Genomic DNA, 23,467 nt, shown 5'->3' with positions numbered 1-23,467 from the left:
GAGGAGCTTGCTAGGGCCAAGGAAGACTTGGGGCTTGATGAGTGGTCCCCACCTTGGATTGCACACTGGGGGAAACTGAGGCCCATGGAAAGGAGGTCACTTGCCCAAAGCTACATAGAGTGTAGTGGCAGGGCTGGGACTGGAAGTGCCTCCTGACCTGCACACTTTGCCCTCGTCCTGCATGTTTAGGACTAGGAGAAGCCTTAGACACTCCAGTCCTATGGCAGACAGAAAAACTGAGGCCTGGAGAGGGGCAGAAGTCCACCCAGAGTCACACAGCTTGTTAGTGGCAGGAACACGGCCAGAACCCAGATGTCCTGATTCCTAGTCTGATAGGTTTTCTGCTGCAGCCCGTACCTCCCTGCCTCTGGGCTGTGGCTCCCTGAGTATCCTGTCTGAAAGCCCCTCATCTCCCCATATTAGGTAGCAAGGGAGCAGGCCCTCTCTCTGCCTGACTCCTCCCAGCTCCAGTTTCACCCTAGGGGCCACACCACTTCCCCAGGGACCTGGAGCATACCTCATAAGACACATCCCTTCAGGAACAAAGGTACCATGCAGCCCTGGACCCTCCTCATGGCTGCCCTCCTGGCTTCTGTCTGTAACCAGTTTCTGGGGACTGGGTGGGAGACAGGTGGGGGTGGATAGGTTCTGACCCAAGGAACCCTTGGGAGGTGGCCTGATGATCCTGGATCATGATGGGTGCTGGGCAGGAGCCAAGGGCTCGCCAGAGGCTAATCCACCTACTCAACCCTACTGTTTTTGCAGGAGCTGTGGAGGCACAGGATGCCTCCCTTCTGGGCTTCATGCATGGCTACGTGCAGCAAGCCAGCAAAAGAGCCCAGGGCGCGCTGACCAGTGTACAGGAGTCCCAGGTGGCCCAGCAGGCCAGGTACACCCTCACTTCCCATCCTAGGTGCCAGCTCCCTCTGCCCCCACCTGCCCCTGACTTGGTGACAGCCCCGGTAGTGGGGCTGTGGCTCTCCCACACCCATCCTGGACCTGCACCTCTCTGAGCCTCCATGCCCTCCTGGTCTACAAAACAGGGCTCCCTCACAGGGCTTTTTCGGGCTGCCTTGGAGAGACAACCGAGGCCTCTGTCCCCTCCTGGCATAGTCTCTCTTTGCCATCTCTCCTTTCTCCCTCAGGTGCCCTATGTGGCTCCAAGGAAGGCCACTTGAGGCCTCACTTCCATTTTCCTCTTCTGACAGCCTGGCCAGCAGTTCGGCTGGGACACTCCCCCAACCTCATTTCAGCCCAATGTGTGTGTCCATGTGTGTGTCTAGGTCCAAGCTCTGGGCCTGTCCTTCCTCTACCACACTGCCCTGCCCGCCAGCCGCTCCTCCCGCCTCCATGCCACCAGCATTGGCTGGCATTTATGCAACAGAAGCATATTCACAAATGCTGTCAGTCCTCAGAACCGACTGTGGTGTAGGTATTATTTTCTCTATTGTCCTGATACAAAAAATCAAGGCTCAGAGAGGTTAAGCAACCTGCCCCAGATCACATAGCCAACAAATCCCGTGATGACTTTCCAAATGAGAAACTGTCTCCCTCTGCTTTATCTCACTCAGAGCCACCAGGTTGTATAATTCTCGGGGCGACATTTGTCTAGGACAGAATCACAGACCTGACCTTACACATCCTCCTGCCCAGCCGCTCCTCTCCAGTTTGCCCCAGAACAGTGGCGGCACAAGTATCTGTCCAACCTGGAGAACAAGCCTGGGTGAAGCTGCAGGGGACCCTGCCTAAGGTCTCAGTGGTGTCGCTGGGTGAGGTTGAGGGGGTGAGGGGAGAGGTGGGGTTCTGTGGGGACCCCCTCTCATCCTCACCTATATTGTTTCCCCTTAATGATTACCCCCCAGGGGATGGATGACAGACAGCTTCAGGTCCCCGAAAGACGATGGGAGTACACTTATGGGCACGTTCTCCAGCTTCTGGGATTCAACCCCCGAGGCCACACCAGCAGCCCCAGACCTCAAGACCCCGAGTCTGTGTGTCCATCCATCCTGCCAGCTCCTAAAGTTCACACGAGAGGGACAGCATTCTGTGTCCTCCCATTCCACCCCCAGACCTGGCCCACACCCAGGCATGCTGTCCTCCCAATAAATCTGGACGAAAAGCTGCACATGCCGTGTATATTTGGGCTTGGGCATGGCCAGGCTGTTCTGCAGGCAGGTGTGGGCCTGAGCAGGCCTAGGGCCAGTATGGTTCCCACCTCTTAGTGTCTGGGTCCAAGTTTCTTCATCTGTGAGGTAGGAATAACACTACTTACCCTGCCTGCCTCGACAGGTTTGTGTGAAGGAGCAAAAAGGCTCATAGGCTTGACAACACTTTGATAACCTATCAAATGCTATACAACGGGACTTGAATGTGTACTCTGTGTTGGGTACTGTGCCTGGCATTTCCATGTCATCAGAGTTGAGACTGTGTGTGTTCACCAGAATCACAGAGCTGTCTTACACTATCTGGGCCACCTGGTCTCTAAACCGCACTTCAGGGAACAAGGCCACTGGGGTAGTGGTTGGGGTAAGGTGCAGCGTGGCTCTGATCTTGCCTCTGTCAAGTTATATCAGTGTCAGTTTCTTATCTGTAAAGTAGGCACAAGAATATCTCTTCCACTGGAGGTTTGTTGAATGAATGAATGAAATGAGACAGTGCATAGCACCTGGCACCCCAATGGTACCTGGTGAGTGGTTATTATTGTTGCTGTAGGCAGAGCTGATTATCCCCTTGGGACCAGGATTGGAACAGGAGGGCCAGTGTCCTGGGAACTAAGAAGTAACCTAAAGTCACCCACAGAGGGTGCTTTGCTTATGTCTCACTGCCCAGCAGATAGACATTCTCATCAGAGAGTTCCAGAACCACATTCTACTTGAGCAGTTCCCCGACTCTTCCAGTTGAAAAACTGAGGCTGAGAAAAGTGAAGGTACTTGCCCAGTGTCACAGAATCAGCACATGGTAGAGCCGGACCTCAGGCCCAGGTCAACTGCCCATATTCCGCTCAGCTGACACAGAAAAAAATGCTTAGTTACTTCTATGCTAGGTGTCAGAGGGCTTTCTGACAAATCTTGGTGGTGTTTGTACATCTGGCCCCACTTGGATAATCTACTGTCTCTTTGAAAATCTACCTGGGCTTCTTTTCTGGCCCAACTGGGCCAGGCTTCCTAGCACCCACACCTGGGAAATGTTCCCACCCAAATTTGGGTTTGATACCTATTGTTGTAGGTGGTTAGGAACCACAAAGCCTGCTCCTTTATCCAAGAAATAGAGGGGTGGCAATTATCCAGTGGTCCATACCAGGGGGGTAAAAGGACCCTGAGGGGAGAAAGTAGGAAAGGTTCATGAAGGCACTGCCCAGACCTTTGAAGATCTATGAGCCTGTGTGCATGCACAGCAGGCTATACATACCTGAGTGTGAAGAGGAGCAGGGTGTGAATAGGGATGTGCACGAGAGGACACATACGTGTGTGCACACCCAGATGAACTTGAGTGCCTGGCTATGCACTTGTGTTTTAAAAATAACCATGGATGCCGTTTTGGGCAAATGGGTCTGAAAAGGGCAACCTTTCCCATCTTGTTCTTCAACCTTGGCCAGTGACTTCCGATTTCCAAGCTTCACTTTCCTTTCCCATACCCAAAATTTTGGGAAGGATGCAGTGAGATGATGGTTATGAAAGCATCTTGAAAAAGATGAAAATGTGCTAACTCTCTGCAAGAGGTGGTGATTATTTTTCTGACTCAGGCCAGAGCTGGCGGATAGAGGGGGTGGCAGTGCTCGGAGCCCCTTGGTGGCTGGCTGGCTGGCTTGCATAGCTGTGCCTGAGGACACAGTGGCTGCTTCCGGATAGGGGGGGAGTGAGGAGTGGCAGGCTGCCCTTGTGAAAAAAGAAAAGGAAAGCATTTGATTAAATGTTGTTTAATTAAGAAAGGAGGAAGAAGCAAGGGCCAAGCTCTTTTATCTGAACCTGCCCCAATCCTTTAAGTTCTCCTTGAAGCATACCCTAACCCTCCCAGAGCCAGAGAGCTGGGAGAGGCTCCTGTCCTCTGTCCAAGGGAACACCTCTGGGGACAGGACACCCACTTCTCCCAGCACAGCCATGCCTCCATTCCCACCTCAGACACAGCTGCAGTACTTACTGTTTGAGACTCTTTCAGGGCACTTAGCATTGGATTTTTGCCTAGTCCTCTGTTTCTTTTCTGCTTGATCCTCCCTAGAAAAGGGACTCAGATGACCTCATTCCCAGGTGGCAGGCACCTAGCAGTTTCTCCAACATTAAGGCCCTGGGAGGCTGAGGTTGGAGAGTGGACGAGCCCCGACTACCCCTGGTCACAGGCTCTGCCACGCCTCCTCAGAGTCCCCTCCAGTGGCCCACTCCCCGTCCTTATACTCCCAAGAGTATTTTTGAGAACCTTTTATTGTTTAAAAATCATAATTGAATCTTCAAAAAGCATAAAACCCAACACGTGAGTCCCACTTGTAAACGTTTATTTTAAGAAACCAAGCTATGGAAAAGGGAATCTGAGAAGAGAGGCCAGAAGGAGTCCCAGCAGCAACGGCGTCTCACTGGGTGGTCGGGTTCTTGTGCTCGTCCAAGGAGGCTGCGAAGGCCTTGAGGCTGGTCTTCACGTATTCCCATATGGGCAGCACGGCCTCCTGGAGGTCCTCCAGCGGAGGCGTGGCCCTCTCACGGAGCTCTTGCAGCTGCTTGCTGGCCTTGTTGTGGAACTCAGACAGGCCGGCGCTGCTCTCCTTGAGCAGCTCCAGCCTCGTGGTGAAGCGCTGGCGCAGCTGGTCGTGGAAGGGCTCCAGCTTCCCACGCAGGTTCTGGCTGAGCTCGGTCAGCTTCGCCTGCAGGTTTTGCAGCTTCTGGCGTGTGCTCTCTCGGAATTCGTGGGCCAGTGGTGTCACCTTCGCATAGTAGAGATCCATCTCCTGCTTCCACTTCTTCTCGAAGTCCTCCAGGTGGGGCTTCACCATTTCCTTCAAGCCCTCTAGTTCCTTGTTCATCCCCTGTGTCAGCATTGTTGTGATGTTTTTCAGGTCACCCCAGAACTCCTGGGCAGCTGGGCTTACCTTTTCACCCAGCTTGGTGGCCGCGGAGCCCATGCTGTCCCAATACTCCAGGAATTGCAGGCTGGAGGAGGGGGACAAAGGTCTCAAGGGGGGACCTCCCAGGCACCCAAGACACCCCCGGAGCTGCAGGTCCAGCACCCCAGTTTATCTGTGGTGAAAGCTGAGCAACACCTGTCCCTGAACATACAGTAGCTGGGTGTCAGACCTGGTCTTGGCTTTTCCCATGCAGTGTCTCACCCAACTCATTTGTTCCCACTGCCCCCACATTCTGTGGACTAAAGAGCTAATGGGAGACAGAGCTGGGTTGGTGCTCAGTCTTGTCAGCCTCCAAAGCTGGGCCACTTGAGGACCTCATCTCTATACTTCAGACCATTCAATTCTCTGAAGATAGCCGTCCCTATGGCTGGGCAGTTGCAGAAGAACTGCAAGCTGCTTGTTGCACTTGCAGACAGAACGTGATGCTGTGATTACGAACCAGGCAGCACTGGTCTGTCTCTTGCTAAGAGGCTGTGACCCTGCTTGGGGATCCCATTCCTGTTTCCCCATCCAGCTATGGAGCCCATGAAACAGCATGTAGGGATTCAGCTAGTCTGGCTACATCTTCTCACAGGCCTGGTATCTGCCCCTCAGGACCAGCAGCCCTGCCCCATCCCAGAGCCCGGGCTGGGTTCTTACTTTAAATTTTTTCCCAAAGCGGAGGCTTCAAGCTGGGCCACATAGTCTCTGCTACTGTCTTTGACTGCGTCCATATACAGAGTGGCTAAATCCTTCACTCGGTCCCATTGTGACTGGGGGTCATCCTGCTGCCAGAAATGCCGAGCCTGGCTCCCTAGGGTAGGAGAGGAGACTTGTTCAGTTCAGGCCAGCTCTGGGCCAGGGTCTGTGCTGAAAGGCCAGGCTTGGGGGCAGGAGAGAGGGGTCTAGTGAGAAATTTGGGTCCCTGTGCCCTGAAGTACAGACCACAGGGATTTAGGGAGAAGAGTCCTCCTGATGGGTAGCTTTCTAGGTTGGGGGTCACTTACCCGTAAGGAAGAACACAGCCAAGGTCAACACCACCACTTTCATCCTGGGTGACCTGAAGGGGAAGAGGGGCCTGGCTACAGGTGGGCCTGTGGTGTAGGGGAGCTCTGTGTTCCCCCACTCATTCCAGACAGAAGAGGAGACGGAGGGTCACAAGTGGGAGAGGGCCTCAGGTATCTAGAGCCCCAGCATGGAGCAGAACCTGAGCCTCAGGGCTGAGGAAGCCAGAGGAGCCTGCAGGCAGCAGTACTTACCTGCAGCAAGCACTTCAGCAGGCTCTGAGCAGCAGGTTTCTCTGGGTCTATTTATGTCTCCAGCAGGGGCTGGGCTGGGAGGCTGATAAGCTCAGTCCAGGCCTTGCAACTGCTCACTGGTCCCAGGGGAGATGTGGAACTTAGAGTTCAAGGATCAGCTTTGTCCCTGGGGCTAGGCAAATAGAGTGGGCAAACAGAGAGCTCAGGGGGGGTGGCGGGGGGGTGGCTGCAGGGCCAGGGATCAAGGGTTCAGAAGGGGGTCGGAGGGGGTGGTTGCAGGCTTGCAGGTCGCCAGGGGTATAGTCAGCTGTGCCCACCCCCTTCTCATTGGTGGGATATGTGTTCCCCACCATTGTCCATTGTGCCAGGACAGCAGGGGAGAAGAGGGAGAGAAGAAAATGCCCAGGCTGGTCAGAAACAGCAGGTACTCTCCTGAAGTCCAGGGAGATGATTTCACACCCATCCCGCCCCTCCCTCAAAGGGCACGACAGACAGCCCTCCCACTCGCACTCTCAGCCCAGCAGGTTTGACACACCTCCCTCCAGGCCCTTGTGGGCCTCCCACATCCTTGACTGAAGGGAACTTGTGGTGCTAGGGAGCTGCCTGGGGAGAGAGTGGAAAGTGTTCAGTGAATCCCAGACTTTGAGATTTCAGAGACCTCTAATATTTCCAAACAAATTCTAGAGACCAACAACAGAGTTGCCAACTTTAAATTTGTCACATAAAAATCCTACCTACTGCCCACTCCCAAACCCTACTGTCTACCATAACCAGTACTTGAAAAAAGATTTTTAATACATAATAAGGCATAATCTCAGAATAAAGGAAAGTCACTTCAATTGAAAACATAAATCTTTGCATGGTTCATATTTATGTGTGATCACATACAGGCGAGAATGGAGGCCAGCCCTCTGGGACCACTGGTGAGGGAAAGACCTCTGGCGCAGGTAGCAGGAGAACTGCTTTCTCATTTCATTTTGCCTCCAATTTTCTCACTTAATTTTGCCTCCTCCTGGAGGGCTGAACCAGTTACATACTCTCCTTGAGCTTCAGTCTCCTAGCAGTAAAATGGAGGCAACAATGGCCGGGTTTACTGGAGATCGGCATGAATCCTGAAAATGCAGAGTGCTTGCAGCACCATTTTGTAAGGCTTCTCCTGGAAGGCCCAGGACCTCCAACACCAGGTCACTGACAGGACCTGTGTCACAGAACCTCTGAATGTCCAAGCTGAAAGGAACATTGAGATCAACTACTCCATCCTCCTCCCATCTCCTGCCATCTTATAGATGAGGAAACTGAAGAAAGTGAAAGAAATTCGCCCAGTGTCTCTGGCCTCCCAGGGAGTTGGAAGAAGGACTAGACTTAGAACCCAGGTCTTCAGACTTAGAACTCCAGACAGAAATGTGCCCTGCACCATTTGTCCAAGAAACTCCCTCATAGTCTAAATACTAGCCTGGCGCTGCTGTCTGCCAGATCCTGGAGTGGGAGTGGCAGGGGGAGGGGGTCTGGGCCTTTCCCCCTGTGGCCCATCTCATGCCTTTCACCTCAGAGCGGAAAGCTTTGGAGCTGGGCAATCTTCGGTTTGAATCTCAGCTATGCCACTTATTATCTATGTGACCCTGAGCAAGTTACAGAATCTTCCCACAAATCAGTTTCTTAGACTATGGCAGAATAATGCCCCTAGCCCCAAAGATGTGCATGCCATGCTCTTTGAAACCTGTGACTGTTATGACAAAAGGGACTAGGTGCAGATGTAATTCTAAGGACCGGGAGGATGGTGTGGTTATCCTGGATAATCCAGGTGGGTCCCAGGTTATCACAAGCATCCTTAAATATACAGGAGGGAAGCCCTGGCCGGCATAGCTCAGTGGATTGAGCACGGACTGGGAACCAAAGTGTCCCAGGTTCGATTCCCAGCCAGGGTACATTCCTGGGTTGCAGGCCATAACCCCCAGCAACCGCACATTGATGTCTCTCTCTCTCTCTCTCTCTCTAAAAATAAATTAAAAAAAGATTAAAAAAATATACAGGAGGGAGACAGGAGAGGTGGAGTCAGAGGAGGAGATGAGAGGATGGAAGCAGAGGTCAGAGCGTGACATGCTGTGACTGCTGGGAGGGTGCGTGAACCAGGAATGTGGGTAGCCTCCAGAAGCTGGAAGGGGCAAAGAAACAGATGTCTCCCTAGAGCATTCCAAAGAAATACATTTCTGCTGGCAGCATGATTTTAGCCTCATGTGACCCTCATTGGACTTTTGACCTGCAGAACTGTACTGTAAGATAATACATTTGTTTTAGGCACTAAATTTGAACATGTGTGGCAAAACTGAAAGCTACCTGGCACATAGTAAACTGTAACTATTCTATGTCCCAGCATCCCAATTTCTGGCATCTTGTCCCTTTGCTCCCACTGATCACCCTTGTACCATCAGACCAGAGAGAGCTAAGGCCTTGGCTTCAGGCAGCAGAAGTGGGGGGAAGGCAGGGAATCTCCTTTTCTCTGCGTGGTCCTGACTTGCAGATACTGAGATGTGGGGCCTCTGTTCCAGGACTGACCCAGCCCGAGGCCTGTGGGAACATAGCCTCAGGGACCAGTCTCCTCGACTGCCAGCTGGCCAGCCCATCTTTCTGCCTATTTGGGGAGGGGGAGAGGGGGCAGAGCCTTGCTGGGGCAGCTCACAGGCAAGTGTCTCTGGCCAAGAGAGGTTACATCCTTTCTAGGGGGAGAGCTAGTCCCAGCCAGAACATAGTAGCTCTCAGAATCTTACAGGCTGGGTTCCAAGCTACTTGTCACTGTTTCACCCTTGTCTTTGGTTTACTACTGAAATGATTATTATGGGCAAACCCAGTATCTGACATTTGTATAGTTCTTTAGTGGCCAAAACACTTTCATGATTAACTTAGTATGTCCCTGCAGGGCTGGTAGGCCAGATGTTCTCCTTGTTAGTCTGTCTGTGAGAAGACTGCAGCTCAGAGCTGCCCAGAGCTGCCCTGCCTCCTTCAGCCGTTAGCATTTGGTGTTGGCAGGATTGGCAATCAGGAGATTGGCCTCTAGCCCCTTGGTGGCTGCCTGTTGGTCAGTGGCAGCAGTAGGGTCCCAGATCCCCACCGCCCTGGTGCTCTGCTCAGGAACTCTCACTTCCTGGCTCAGGGATTTTAAGGCCCTGGGTTAGAGAGTGCTGTTTGACAGCATCTTCCTGAGCAGGGAGATTCTTTTTACTAAACTTATTTACTAGTGTGTCTATTCCATTTCACCGTAAGACATTTGACTTAAACTAGTCCAAGTCTCTCATTACTAGTATTTCGAAGAGGAAGAAATCTTCCTGGATAGAGGCCAACGGGAAACACCACCACCAACAAAGTGGGTTCATTTCAGATCCAGACTTGGGGGCCAGCCAGTCATTGTTAGAGGCATCAAATGGAACAGACTAGCTGTTTAGTGGTTGCAGGGCCCACCAGTGTAGGCCCTTCGTACTACCGTGCTTTTCTACAGATCTTGGGAGTCTCCAGAATGACTGTTTCTAAAGACTCACCAAGTGGCTGGCCCTGGATCCCCTGATGCATGTGTGAGTTCTGCTAGCTGGCTACAGGAGTGGATTTTGCTCATTTCACAATTTATGACCCAGTGGCATACTGGTCAGTCTACACTGGAAGGACTCTGGCCCTTCCTAGGCCTGGCATGTAACAGACACTCAACCAATATTTGCTCATTGAACTACACCGGCACACTAACAGAAGGTCAGCAGGATGATAAAGGGTCATTTGAAGGAACAGGCCTTGGGAGGAGACTCAAAAAACTCTTGAGCATTTAACCCTGTATCATGGACTCTGCTCAGAACATTTCATCTTAAAACCTTTTGTTGGTCAGGATGGGGCAGGGAGTTTGTACTGAGCAGGGGAGAGGAACACCCCTACCAATATTCCCTATTGGGCAGTTCTGTTGCAGCTTTTTGTGACAGAGCCCCAATGTGGACCCTACGTGCAGGCCACTGTACCCAACCACAGGCAAGCTTCTCTTGGGTCTTGCTGCTTAGGGGTGGGGTAAGAGAAAGACGGAGGTCTGTGACCAGCATGAGTGGAGGTCTGGCTCCTTGGGAGGTACACGGACCTTCCCAATTCTTGATCTTTGCAGTTGGAGTGGGAAAGGGACTCTGACACAGAAAGATCAGTAAGGCTTTGTCAGCGTGGCTTCTGTTTTCCAGAACTCAGATATTCGGGTGGGTCCACGTCCAGGAAGCATCATACCAATCCCTCTGTGTCCATCCCAAAGTCCCCCTGGTTGACTTCAGGAGGGAGAGGCGCCCATTTCAAAAGGTTGTGACAAGTTGTTGAAAGGCATATAGGGTGAATCACTGGTCTCAGAGATACTTGCCCAGCTTTCCAAAGGAGTGTGCACAGACTCGGGCGATTGCTGGAAGACCTCCTTGAGAAGGCTCTTTTCTGTCCTAAACAGTCCCACTGTGACTTTCTAGCCCACCAGGGATTCGAAAGCTCTTAAGTTCTTTCCTCTCATTCTTCTTTCTATAAACTCAGTATTTCCCATTCAGTAACCCTTCTTCGTGGACCTTCAGTAAGCTATCTCTTGGTCATGCATGGGACACTGCTAGAAATGCTGTCCTGCCCCTGGGAGTCCAGGTGTGGAAAAAGGGGGAAAATATAGGAAAAATCTCCTTGTTGTCCTAATACTGGGTGGACTGGAGTCACCTTATAAAGGCCCCGCCTCTAGGCCCCAGGATTTGGCCCTCCTGCTATTCCTTCTCAAGTACCCTCTAAAGGAACCCATTTACCACCTGATTCAGCAGATTCAAATACTCCCCTCTGAGGTGTCAAAGATCAAGCTGGATGCAGGGGACCACAGTGTGGAGCTGAGTTCAGATTCTAGGGAATGATAGTTTTACAAGGTGGAGATAATGCATTGCTCAGTGCTCCATCTTATGCTTGGTAGACTTTTTCTGCTTCCACTTGCCTGAATGCTTCTCCCAACTAGACTCTGAACCACAAGGTAAATAATATATTGACATAAGATGACAATCAATTCTTTATTTTCACAATCCCCTACTGTCCAACTAAGTTACTAAGTTGTAAGTGCCCACAAAAAAGGGGCTTAAGGTCTTACTGAAACTAGGGTCTGGAGATTTTTTAAAATCCTTTTAAGTTCAACATAAATGAGAAAGAAAAAAAAACTTCTGACATTTTCAAAGAACAGATATAGGAAAGTGTATTAATATACATTCAACATATACTGCGCATATTAGTTACTATAATACAAAGCAATGATTTTTAAAGAGTGTAGTTCCAAGATGGCACGGTTAATGGGCTCAATGGCCTCCACTGGGTGGTCAACTGGAGGGTGGCAGTCTGCTCTCCCATCAGTTCAGTTCCATGTAAACAGAAGTTAAACAGCAGCTCTTCGGCCTTTCATGGTAGCCTCCTTCTGGTGAGTAGCTGGTGGTCCCACCAAGTGAAGGGGTGGCTGGGGACCATGAAAACATGGGACATATCCTGAGAAAGGCTCTGCACTATAGAAATCCATCGAGGGCTCCTGGGTCCAGGAGCGGAGCTGCTGATATTAGAAGAACAAGCTGCACGGGGATCCTGTCAGCAACATCAGGACGACCATGCTGGGCACCCACTTTCTTCTGTGCAAATTCAGAATGAAAGACTAGAGGGGGACTGGGGACCATTTACTTCCTCAGAAAAAAAGGATCAGGAGTCAGAATCATTAATATTTCTTTCTTGTTTTGAAGATCAAAGGAGACAACCCAGATCCTTTGTCAGTCCCCAGGCAGCATAAAAGACTTTGGTTTCTAACAGTGAAGGGAAAGAAAGACAACGACACAAACAATAGCTATCGCATATGCACTGCTTCAAATGGGGATGCCTGTCACCGGCACAAGAAAGAACTGTTCACAATTACATTGTCTAAATAAAATACTTTGAACAAAAGGTGCAAGTCACAATTCAAATAGAACAGAATCTGGTTAAACGTTTCTCTATTAAACAAAAATTCCTTTTCTTTTTATTTATTAATAACAACAACAATAATATCAACATTTACCAAAACAATTCCTACATGATCGAGAATTAAAAAGGGAATGAGGATGCCCAGGGAGGAGGAGGTTAGGAAAGAGGCAGGGCCCAAGATAGCCTCCTAGTCTTCTTGCCTGCAACAAACAGGCTGAAAGAGAAAAGTGTGTGTATCTGTGTGTGTATATACATATGGAATACTCTAGAGAAATAATCCTTTTTCTAGCACAATATAAAATGAGTGTAAGATGATACAAAAGCATAGATACCACTGTAGGGTGCAGTCCATGAATAGAACCAGCAGGATGATAAGGGCAACCGTCTTTCCAGGTTATAAGAGGGGAACTGAGTTATACACCAAAGAAAAAGCTCACATTGAGGCATTCTAACCAGCACTCCATCAACACCAGGTCACTCTCAGCCTCCATGCTAACATTCTAATATGATCTTGGCTGGACCAGACATGTTTTTCAGTAGATCCCAGCAGTAAAGATTTCCCCAGGTTCCAGGCTGGGGGTCAAGTGCCAAAGGCCATCACTACTTCCTCTATCCCTTTCCCCAGCCACTGAGATTCCAGAAGGTGTCATCCTTTAGTTTTTGCTCCTGTGGAAGTGCAATGCACAGCACTGAAGGGTGCTCTGAGCATGCAGGCTAGCAGAGGAGTGGCTCTGGGTCCCCTGTTCTCTGTACTCTAACTGCTTTGCTCTTCTGTCTTAAGAAAGAAAAAGAAAAAGAAAAAGAAGAAGAAAAAGAAAAAGAAAAAGAAAAAGAAAAAGAGAAGTAAAGCTAAAAAAAAATCACCTCCAAAAGAAAACATACCAAAAACCAAAACCAAACCAACATCTGAAATACATCAAATACACTTTCACAAAAGATGGCGAACGTGGATTTTCTGTTTATTTCCTTGGTGACTTGGTCATAACAAGCAAACATGGCAAACCCCCCTCAGAACCCCGAAGAACAGCACACTGATAAACTAAATGTGAGGAAAGGAGTCACAATGTTCTGCGTGAAGAGAAACACAATGGCAATTTGGTGCAATGCTGCTAGATACTGTTGGTTTAAAGTCCATTATTTTATTCCCCAGCTGTACACAAACCTGCAACAGAGCAGACACAGAGGGGGATTAGCATGAAAAGAGAAAGCCTCAAAAGTTTCAATTGATAATTTTTAAAAAATTCAACTGTGTAGTGTAAGATTTTTTTTTTCTTTTTGTTGCAAAAGAAAGACTACCTTGAGTAAACACACTGGCCCACCAGGAGGCTAGATAAAGAGCCCCCTCTCTCCACTGGAGCCACTTTTGTTTTGGAGATCATGGTAGATTTCAGTAACTGACCATTTGGGCTCATTGTTTGTTTTCATTTCCCATGCTTTAAATTCCTGCTGTTATGTTTTAAATCCACCAATGACGGGTGAGCCTGCAAAACCCCAGGGTCCCTCCCTGACCTCCAGTAAAAGCAAATTACCAGGCCTATTCCCCAAAGCATCCCCCAACCCCCTCAAGATCCTGCTGTATGGCCCCAGGTGTGCCATGTAATTTGTGTAATTTCCAGGTCTTGCAAATAATAAATCTGCATCTTTTCCAAGTTTCCCCATGATTACTGCTGAAGGGTGTCTTGCAGCCATAGTAAAACATCCACAATGCTGGTTTTCAATAGGCTGAAACCAATAAAAAACAGGCTAGTTCACATTACCTCAGGCTTTTTTAAAAAAATTGATTATGCTATTATAGTTGTCCTGTTTTTTCTCCTCTTTATTCTTCTCTGCCTTGCACCCCCTACCCCGTCCCAACAGCATTCCCTACCCTCCTTAGTTCATGCCCATGGGTCGTACATATGTTCTTTGCCCTCTGTGTTTCCTGTACTATTCTTAACTTCCCCATCTATTTTGTTCATACCATTTATGCTTCTTATTCCCTGTACCTTTTCCCACATTCTCCCCCTCCCCATCCCCACTGATAACTGCCTGCCTTCATGTGATCTCCATTCTGTGATTCTGTTCCTGTTCTAGTTATTCACTTAGTTCCATTTTTTGTTGTTTTTCTTGTTTTTAGGTTCAGTTGACAGTTATAAGTTTGTTGTCATTTTATTATTCATAGTTCTGATCATCTTCTTCTTAGACAAGTCCCTTTAACATTTCATACAGTAAGGGCTTGGTGATGATGAACTCCTTTAACTTGACCTTATCTGGGAAGCACTTTATCTGCCCTTCCACTCTAAATGTAGGTTCTTGCCTTTCATGACTTTGAATACTTCTTTCCATCCCCTTCTTGACTGCAAGATTTCTTTTGAGAAATCAGATGACAGTCTTATGGGAACTCCTTTGTAGGTCTCCTTTTATCTTGCTGCTTCTAAGATTCTCTCCTTACTTTTCATCTTGGGTAATGTAATTATGATGTGCCTTGATGTATGCCTCCTTGGGAAATTCTTCAGGACTCTCTGAACTTCCTGGAAACCTATTTCCTTTGCCAGATTGGGGAAGTTCTCCTTCATTATTTTTTCAAATAAGTTTTCAATTTCTTGCTGTTCCTCTTCTCCTTCTGGCACCCCTGTGATTCTGATATTGGAACATTTAAAGTTGTTCCGGAGGTTCCTAAGTCTCTCCTCACTTTTTTGAATTCTTGTTTCTTCATTCTGTTCCAGCTGAATGTTTATTTCTTCCTTCTGGTCCAAATGGTTGATTTGAGTCCCAGTGTCTTTCTCTTCAGCGTTGGTTCCCTGTATATTTTCCTTTATTTCACTTTGCATAACCTTCACTTCTTCCTCTATTTTGTGACCATACTCAACCATTTCTGTGAGCAACTTGATTACAAGTGTTTTGAATTTTGCATCTGACAGGTTGGCTATCTCTTTATCACTTAGTTGTATTTTTTCCTGGAGATTGGATCTATTCTTTCATTTGGGCCACAATTTTTTGTCTCGATGCACCTGTTATGTCATAAGGGGCAGAGTCTTAGATATTTGCCAGGGCAGGACAACCCACAGTGCAGCACTGTGATGCTATATGTGGGAGAGGGGGTACCAGATGGAACAATGCTACTTGCTCAGCTCTCCGCTGACTTTCAGTCACTTCTTCCGCTACCCACAAGCAAACTAGGTCCTCCTGGTGCTGATTCCCAGGAGGGTGGGCTTATGCATGTTTTAGGACCCCTTGGGTCTCTCCAACTAACTCTGCTGTAAGACTGGGAGTTTGTCCCACTGCCACAATTCCCACAGGATTTAGAGCCAGATGTTTTGAGGCTTTATTTCCCTGCACTAGAAGCCTGGGTTGTGTGGTCTGCCAGCCTCTGCCTCACCTGCCCTATCGTCCCGTCGCCACCTTGCCACAAGTCCTCTCTGCCCAGCTGCCCATCTCCGCACCTTCTTCTTGAACTCCTTGGTTCCACATAGTTTGATTTTCTGGCAGTCTGGTTATTTTTTGTTTTTTTAAATTTGTTGTTGTCCTTCTTTTGTTTGTGTGAGGAGCCAAAGTATATCTACCTATGCCTTCACCTTGCCTGGAAATCTCTCTCTGGTTCACTTTACCTTAGGTTTTTAAAGAGATCTGCCACACTGAGGCTCTAATACGGATTTGCCAGATGGCTTAGCTTCCATCAAGTCTTTTCTGCCAGGGTTTTCAAAGAACCAATACTACCTACCATCTTCCTTTAGGCATTACTCCAACCAGGTCAATTTACCCCTTTTCTACCACTGGTCTCTGATCACCCATTGCCTCTGTCTAGAACAGTCTGCCACCTGTAGCACAGGCTGAAATATTATGGCTGGAAATGATTTCTTACTGGGCTTCATCTTTAAGAACTGAGTTTAAAGACAACCTCCTTTCCTTATTACCCTGGCCAGAGATGCCCCATCCTCCAAAGCTGCAGCTCACTCACTATCTCTGTGAAGGCTGTTACAGGCCTTGTAATTACAACACATGTCTTATCCCCACAGTTAAACCAATGGACTATGGCTAGCATATCTTCTGTTTGTACCTACTCACATCCCCCAAAAACTGGCAGTGCTTAATGGCAGACCAGGAGGGAAAGAATGGTATTGTGGAGTTCACATGGAAAGACTCTCCTGGCAATTTCAGGAGCTGGTACTGGGCCAAAGGGCTGCTTTGGCCCTGGCCTGGGTAATACTTACTCTTGGTTCCTGTTACACTCCTGCCTGTTCCATGCTGAAGGAGACCTCGGGGTGCTTATAGCTGAGCAGTATGTCTGTTATACATGTTGATGGGTAGCAGGAGGAGTTCAAATGCTGGCTGCCATCAGTCAGGTCTAGGTGCTCATGATCTCCTAGACTCTCCCTGCATTCTGAAGACCAGAAAGAACGTGTGAGATTTTCTGGGAGCAGGAAATCGGGGGTAGGTTGACAATAGGGAGAGAGAAGAGGAAGAGAAGTCTGAGTACCCATGCCCTGACTCCCAGCCTAAATCCTACCTCACAGCAGACTATCACTGTGTTTAGTGACTGTAGGCTGGAAGCCAGGATTCTTCTAAGTGTTCCATTTTCCCCCATAACTGTGTCTCCCACCATCAAGCTCCATCAACAACTGTAGTGTGGGAGAAGACAGAATACTGCTCCTTCAGGAAGATTTCCCTCTTTAAGGAAGAAAAAAATTTACTGCTAGTAGACACTGACTACGGGGAATTCTACACTCTAGGAATAGTTCCAAGCATTTTAAACTCACTAGGGTAGTTGACACTCACACCACAATCTAGGATACAGGCTCTATTGTTTCTGCCACTTTACAGAGGAGGATGCTAGGGCTCAAAAATGCTGAGTGCCTTGCCCATGTTGCCTGCAAAGGGCAGTCAGGGTTTCCTGCAGACCTGTCCATTTCAAGGCCTGTGCTTTATATCTATTATGAAACCTTCACTTAACTGGTTCTAAGGGGAGGCAGACATATTCTATTTGGACACAGTGCCCTCTAATCAGAACCAGAAAAACAGCTATTAAATGAGTATTTTAACAAAGCATGATAAACAAAAGTGTGGTATCTCGGCACTCAACCAGAAGGCATGCTCCTTTATTTATACATGCATGCTCACTGAAAGAGAAATGGGGAAGAATTCTGCGTCCAGAACGTCTTTGGAACGCTATGGCATCCCATGAACTCTTTATACTGAAGGAGGGAGCAGTCACTGGTGAATATGGAAGGGAGGAGTTCTAGGGACTTCTCTGGGGCACCCCATGTGTAAGCTTCCTTACCCTCATTTTCCCCATCCTGAAACTGCTGGCTCCCCATAAGTGAGGACTGACTAAGGACAGCATCTGACATCCGGGCAGAACTAAGTGCTTTCCCAGCCACGAGACTCATTCCTGGCAAGTTATCCAGCTGCACCTGCAGAAAATGATTAGGACAGTACATAAAGATACCAAACAATATGCAACACATAGGTAACTCTTAAGAGATAGCTGTTCCCTCTAAAAGTACTCCCAAATGCCCCTCCTCGGCACAGTGCCATCCAAAGGGGGCTGTGACAGGGACAGTGTGGGAAACTGCTGCAGTTTCTGCCCTCAGATTGGGTGAAGGCATGGTAAATCTCAGCTAGTGGACAGATGCCATTGACACCTACATGGCCTCTCAAACCAGGTTTCTGACCTATCCCCATCACCATGAGGAGTCTAACAGAACTCTCTGCAAGGATGGAAATGTCCTACCACACTGTCTAATACAGAGTCATGAGCCACAAGAGGCTACTGAGCACTTGAAATGTGACTAGTGACTGAGGAACTAAATCTTTAACTTAATTATATTTAAATTTGAATAGCTACTTGTGGCTAGTTGCTACTGCATTAATCAGTGCTGCTCTAGGAGTCTGTCCTAGGAAAACAAGCCTTGCAGAGCGAGATCAGCTCTCTTTATCTGAGTAAGCTCAATGTACCTGCCAGAAAACCAACCAAAAGCCTAAGAATTCATTTGCTGGGGCTTGAGTTTTAGATTGTTTGGGTAGAAGTTTAATAACTAAGGCCAAAGGGGACAGATGGCAACTACTCTTCATTCCTCAGTCTAAAATTGAAGAATAGATTCCACTGAGATTCTACTGGAGTAAAGGGCTGGTCTGTTCAGGTGATTCAAAGATATGCTTCCTTAGTTCACAGAGGTGCTGGATTCTGGTTGAGAAGACTGGAGGAGTACATGCTACCCAACATTACTAAGTTTTGTTTCCAGGGTTGGATTGGTACAATTCCACTTCTGAGAAGCAGGAGGGACCAACATACATAAGCATCATCGCTATTCTGGATTGTGTGGTGTCTCTGGAGGGTCCGAGGCCTGTGGTGCTCACTGACTGAGGGGCGTGCTGAGTACCCAAGTCCATTATGATCTGGCAGCTCCATTGCTTGTCCTGGAGAACTTCTATCCATGCAGTTCCCTATGACAGATTCTGAGAAGACAGCAAAATAGGGTTGGTCAGCAGACCTGAAGTTTCTCTCAACATTGTCAGTACCTATCAAAGGAATGTCTTGCAAGGGACAGTGAACAACAGTGAGACACATGTGTGCACTACCTACTAATCCTCAGCTGGCTGGTGATGGTGCTCACAGAAGCCTGGACCAGCCTTCTTTCTAACCCTAAGTCCTATAGCAAACATGAGCCTCTTTGTGGAGGAACCATACCCTTAGGAGAAAAAGCCCACATGTTGGTGGTTGATCACATGGAACATCTTCTTTTTTCTTCATCTCTCTGTTGACTTGACAGTGCTGTACTCTCAAAACCACATGCATATAAGAATCATTCCTGGAGCTTTCAGGAACCTCTAGCCTGGGAGGATGGCCTCCATTCTGTGGACGCCTTCTCTCTCCTTTCTTGACTTCCCCCTCAATGTACCACCCTAGTCTTCTCTGTTTCTCAAACTGCTGTTCCCAACTCTGTCCATAGCTCCTCCACTCTTTACATTTCTATCCTTGATCTTCCCCCTTTCCCCATGCTTACTTTGGTAATATCATCTATTTTCATGACTTCAACTATATTGCCTCTATGTAAAGAACTACAGAAATGCTCTTTTAAGCTCCAGGTCCACAGCTCCATCTATTTACTATATGTATTTTTCTGGATATTTAACATGTCTAATTCCAAACTCATCAACTTCCCCTACAACCAGCTCCTCATTCAGAAATCCTTGTTTCTTATTGCCTATTTTCTGAAACTGCGTGTGAGAGCTCGTAGGGTACTTTACTCCTGGTTCCACATCAACTTAAGCGTAAAGAATCTACCTCTGCAATATTGGTCACTCCAGTCCCTTTCTTTCCAATCTCATGGCTTCCATTGAAGCCCTATTACCTCATGCCTGGATTACTACAATAGCCTCTTAACTATGTCCCTACCACTACCCCACAAAGATTAATCTTTCTACTGGGTAGCCCAAGCACCTCATTTTCCACAATACTTTCCCAGCCTATCTTCCAATGAAGGTTACTCATTGCTCTCCCCTACATCCTAAACTCTGGTCAAATGGGACCTCTTAAATCTTCCCTACCCGTTCACAACTCTATGTAAATATTTGCTCCTGCTGTTCCCTCTCCCTGGAAATGCTTAGTTCTTCTACTTCCATTCCTACCAATCCAAATCAACTCATCCTTCTAGGTCCATCTCAAATGTAAACATTTTTTTGAAACTTTCCCTTTCATTTAGAAATAGATTTGCCTTTAAGTGTCAGAAGACTTGATTGAACTCTAATGACTCTACATAATTATTTCTGGCACCTTGCTCAATTGTTTACTTGTTTTAATCATTCCTGTAATACTAAGTTCTTTGAGGACAAGAATTCTATCTTATGTGTGTCTGTGAGCCTTTTATCTCTAGAACATTGTCCTATACCCAGAATTTATTAATTCTCTCCTTAATTGATGTTAATAAATGTTCTTTTAATATGGGTTAGTATCCTGTCAGGAGTCATGTAACCCTAAGAACTGTATTTTGGAAAGAAAGAGGAGTTCAAGAGGAATGAATATTTCTTCTGGACTTAGCATGGTCAAAACACCAGGGCCACAAGGCAAGTTGCTAGATCCTCCTGGTTGCACTTCTGGCTCCATTTCTTAAGAGCTGGGCACTTGAACATGTTTTATTTGCCTGGTTGTTTTCTTGGGGGTGTTAAAGCTCATTGGCAAATATTGGACCTATCTCCTAATGAACTATACCTTGGCAAGACCAGGTTTTCAAAAAGTTTTTCGTAGTAAACATAGCCCTAGTGCCAGTAGTTATTTGAATAATAAAAGGAAAACATACTGTCTAAGTGCTGGGTAAAGGGTTTCAGGTTTCTATACTGAAATGGTCTCCTACAACAATCAAGGTTAGGCCTGGGCTTAGGGGCTGAGGTAGAATGAATGAGAGGGAGGGAAGCTGACTGATATGCATATTACTGGTAATGTAAAACATTCCGGAGAAAAATGAGAGGAGGGGGAACTTCCCAACTACCAAAGATGACAACAAGTGAGAAATCCTTTTCAAGTTCTGTGAACACAGAGGTTCAAAGGAACAACCAGAAGTCAACTGTTCTGCTATTGAAAGCTAAAAGCCAGCAGAGAGTAGAAGATAAAAGCCTACACCAAAACTTGCTTCATGGGATTAGCTCACCCATCATACCCACCCAGCCCAATTCCTCTCAGTGGGCACAGCTCATGTGCTAGCCCCAGGGCCAAAGGAAAACCACTGGCAGAAAGTGGTGCAACAATGGCTTTGTGGAGTGAGGAAATGGCTCTCTGGTCTCTGCTGCCAAGAAGCAACATATAGCTGCTTCTTACTTTTTCAAAATATTTTTCAATGCCTATATTCTCTTCTCTGATAGCTAGCATCATCGTTTTCAATTCCTTGGGTTTCTTTTTTTCCCCCTGGATTACAGAATTGGATGCAAATCTCATCAGTTGCATCTCCTTGCTCCCCAAAGACAAACATAAGAGCTCTCCTGTTTAAAGATTTTTAAAGAATCATTATCAAACATGAGGAAATGGCAAAGCCAGCAAAATGTTTAAGCCCTGGTTCTTGATAATTCTTTCTCACCTCTTCTACAGTCCTCAATGTGTGTGTTTAACATGTATGATGAACAATCTCCTCTGCCCCCATCCCTTTTTTTGAATTTATTTTTATTCCTAAAAATGAGGTTTCTCCAAACCCAAATACCCACCCTCATTTTGGCCCTGACTCTGGGAAGGTCACATGGACACTGTCCTCCTTGTCTGCTCTCCTCCTGGATTTCAGGTCTGGTGCCAACATACCTGAGTGCCGCCAGAGACAGAGCAAGCTATTGCTTGACTAACCATGTGACGAGCCTTCCTGACTCTCCCACCCAGAGCTCACCAGCGCAGCTCTGGGGTCAGGAAGACCTGGGCTTGAATGCTGGCTTCACCAGGATTCCTGGGGAGTGGGACAGTAACTTGACTTGATGAGATCTGTTTCTTTGTCTGTAATACAGGACTTACTCCACAGGTATATAAAGTGCTTACTAGAGCTTGATACATCATAAAGACTGGTATTACTCATACTCATTTCAGAGATGTTAGTTCTGAGGGGATAAGGCTTACTGAACCAGTTGACAAAAACAAAGAAAGTGATTTTATCAACAAGGACCTTACTTCTAGAATTATGGAGACAATTTCCCCATATGTAAGTGAACAAATGAATTAATGAAACTTTAATTTTCAGTGAAGAAGCCTCTGATTTAGGAAAGACACATATAAGTTAAAAAATAGATGAAAAAGGAGCCAGGTAACAAACCAGGGTTTTGTCTGCTCAAGTTTCAATATAATCCACAAGTCAAAGATCTGTAAGGGCTGGCAGCTATTGCTTGGCAGATGTTTGAGAGGTATAGGACGGAAGGTGAGAAGGCATAAAGGAAAAAATATTAGGTGAGGGAATCGGCAAACTTGAAGTCAGGATCTAACTCCATCACCAATAGAATGTACAAAATCAGGTAAACCATTTACTCTCTCATAATCTCAATTCTTTGTCTCAAAAATGACAGTTGTTTGGGGGCTCAAAAGACAACACGTGTGAAAGGGCATTTAACAAATTATAAAGGACCGCACAAGTAAGCACAAGTAAGTTGTGCTTTGGGGCAGCTTGCACAACTCTCTATTGAATCTGTCAATGTTGACTTGTCCTTACTCATTTACTAGGTTTTAAGAAAAAAATGAGAGAAATGACATGTGTGCATATTTTTCTTAACAGTTCTGAGGAGAACCCTCCAAACCTATCATTTTACCTCACTCTGAGGCCTGAAGTCCACTAATATTGCTGACATTGACTAGGCTCAAGGAAGAGGGTGTGGTTTTCTTTGTGAGTTTAAGTCGGTAATCTCACTGGTAAACCAGTTATGCTGTTGTAATTATTAATTTGCAAAGTAAAAAAAAATCAGGTATAGAAGATAACCCTTAATTCTACTTCTGTAGTGGCAGTTAGGCAGATGACAGGCAGCATGGGGCACATAGTGCCCTGGAGCACCTGGCTTCATACTGAGTGACAGCACTCAGAACCATAAATAGGTAACCATGAACAATGACAAGATGGCATTTAGTTTTCCTTGTGTTAACACCAGTGATCCCTGTTCATCTTCACTTAAGAAATTTTAGAAAGATCACACTATATCTGCTTTTTATAATCATAGTCTCACATCACTTAACAATGGAAATACATTCCGAGAAATGTGCTGTTATGTGATTTTGTCATGCAAAAGTCATAGAGTGTACTTATACAAACCTATGTAGTAGAGCCTACTATACACCTGGGCTGTATGGTGTAGCCTATTGCTTATAGGTACAAACCGGTAGAGCATGTTACTGTACTGGATACTGCAGGCAATTTTAAGGCATTGTGCTAAGACATAATGACAGCTATGACATGACTAGGCAATGGGAATTTTTCAGCTCCATATAATCTCGTGAAACCACCATCATATATGCAGTCCGTCATTGGCCAAAAACATCCTTATGTGGTACATGACTGCATGCCTCTTATACAGCACTCATTAGGGGGCACTTTGAGTTAAAACTGTTCATGACCTTGCCTTCCTTTCCCCCAGCAGGTATAAATTTCCCAAGGGTGGTTCTTTAACTTTTCATCCATGCGTTCCACACAGCACCTACAACATAGTCTGTGAATCCCAGTAATTCAAT

General features: G+C 47.0%; 3 protein-coding genes across 9 annotated transcripts in view; 1 reads left to right on the top strand and 2 right to left on the bottom strand.

The window, feature by feature from the left end:
* The first annotated feature begins 552 nt into the window (after positions 1-552).
* Positions 553-3,848, top strand: APOC3 (apolipoprotein C3). The gene is given in 4 exon segments (XM_036029976.1): positions 553-598; positions 766-880; positions 1,863-1,991; positions 3,743-3,848. Coding segments are annotated over 4 exon segments (396 nt in total).
* A 621-nt stretch (positions 3,849-4,469) lies between these two features.
* APOA1 (apolipoprotein A1) lies at positions 4,470-6,239 on the bottom strand. Its single transcript, XM_028514846.2, has 3 exons — positions 6,097-6,239; positions 5,750-5,903; positions 4,470-5,135 (listed from the first exon to the last, which is right to left on the bottom strand). Exons 1-3 carry the CDS (start codon positions 6,137-6,139, stop codon positions 4,562-4,564), a joined length of 771 nt encoding a protein of 256 aa, XP_028370647.1. The 5' UTR covers positions 6,140-6,239; the 3' UTR covers positions 4,470-4,561.
* Positions 6,240-11,365: 5,126 nt separating this feature from the next.
* Positions 11,366-23,467, bottom strand: part of SIK3 (SIK family kinase 3) — a 295,493-nt gene continuing 283,391 nt past the window's right edge. For all 7 annotated transcript variants that reach the window (XM_028517531.2, XM_036030100.1, XM_036030103.1 and 4 more), the window contains 4 exons: positions 18,581-18,744; positions 17,567-17,699; positions 16,500-16,669; positions 11,366-13,471 (listed from right to left, as the gene is read on the bottom strand). In XM_028517531.2, the coding sequence (XP_028373332.2) occupies positions 16,512-16,669; positions 17,567-17,699; positions 18,581-18,744 (455 nt within the window). In that variant the 3' untranslated portion in view covers positions 11,366-13,471; positions 16,500-16,511. The remainder of the gene's footprint in view (positions 13,472-16,499; positions 16,670-17,566; positions 17,700-18,580; positions 18,745-23,467) is intronic.

This window comes from Phyllostomus discolor, chromosome 6 (genome assembly GCF_004126475.2).
Source record: "Phyllostomus discolor isolate MPI-MPIP mPhyDis1 chromosome 6, mPhyDis1.pri.v3, whole genome shotgun sequence".
Classification (NCBI taxonomy): domain Eukaryota; kingdom Metazoa; phylum Chordata; class Mammalia; order Chiroptera; family Phyllostomidae; genus Phyllostomus; species Phyllostomus discolor.
The sequence above is the reverse complement of the archived record's forward strand: the minus strand, read 5'-3'. Positions and strand labels throughout refer to the sequence as shown.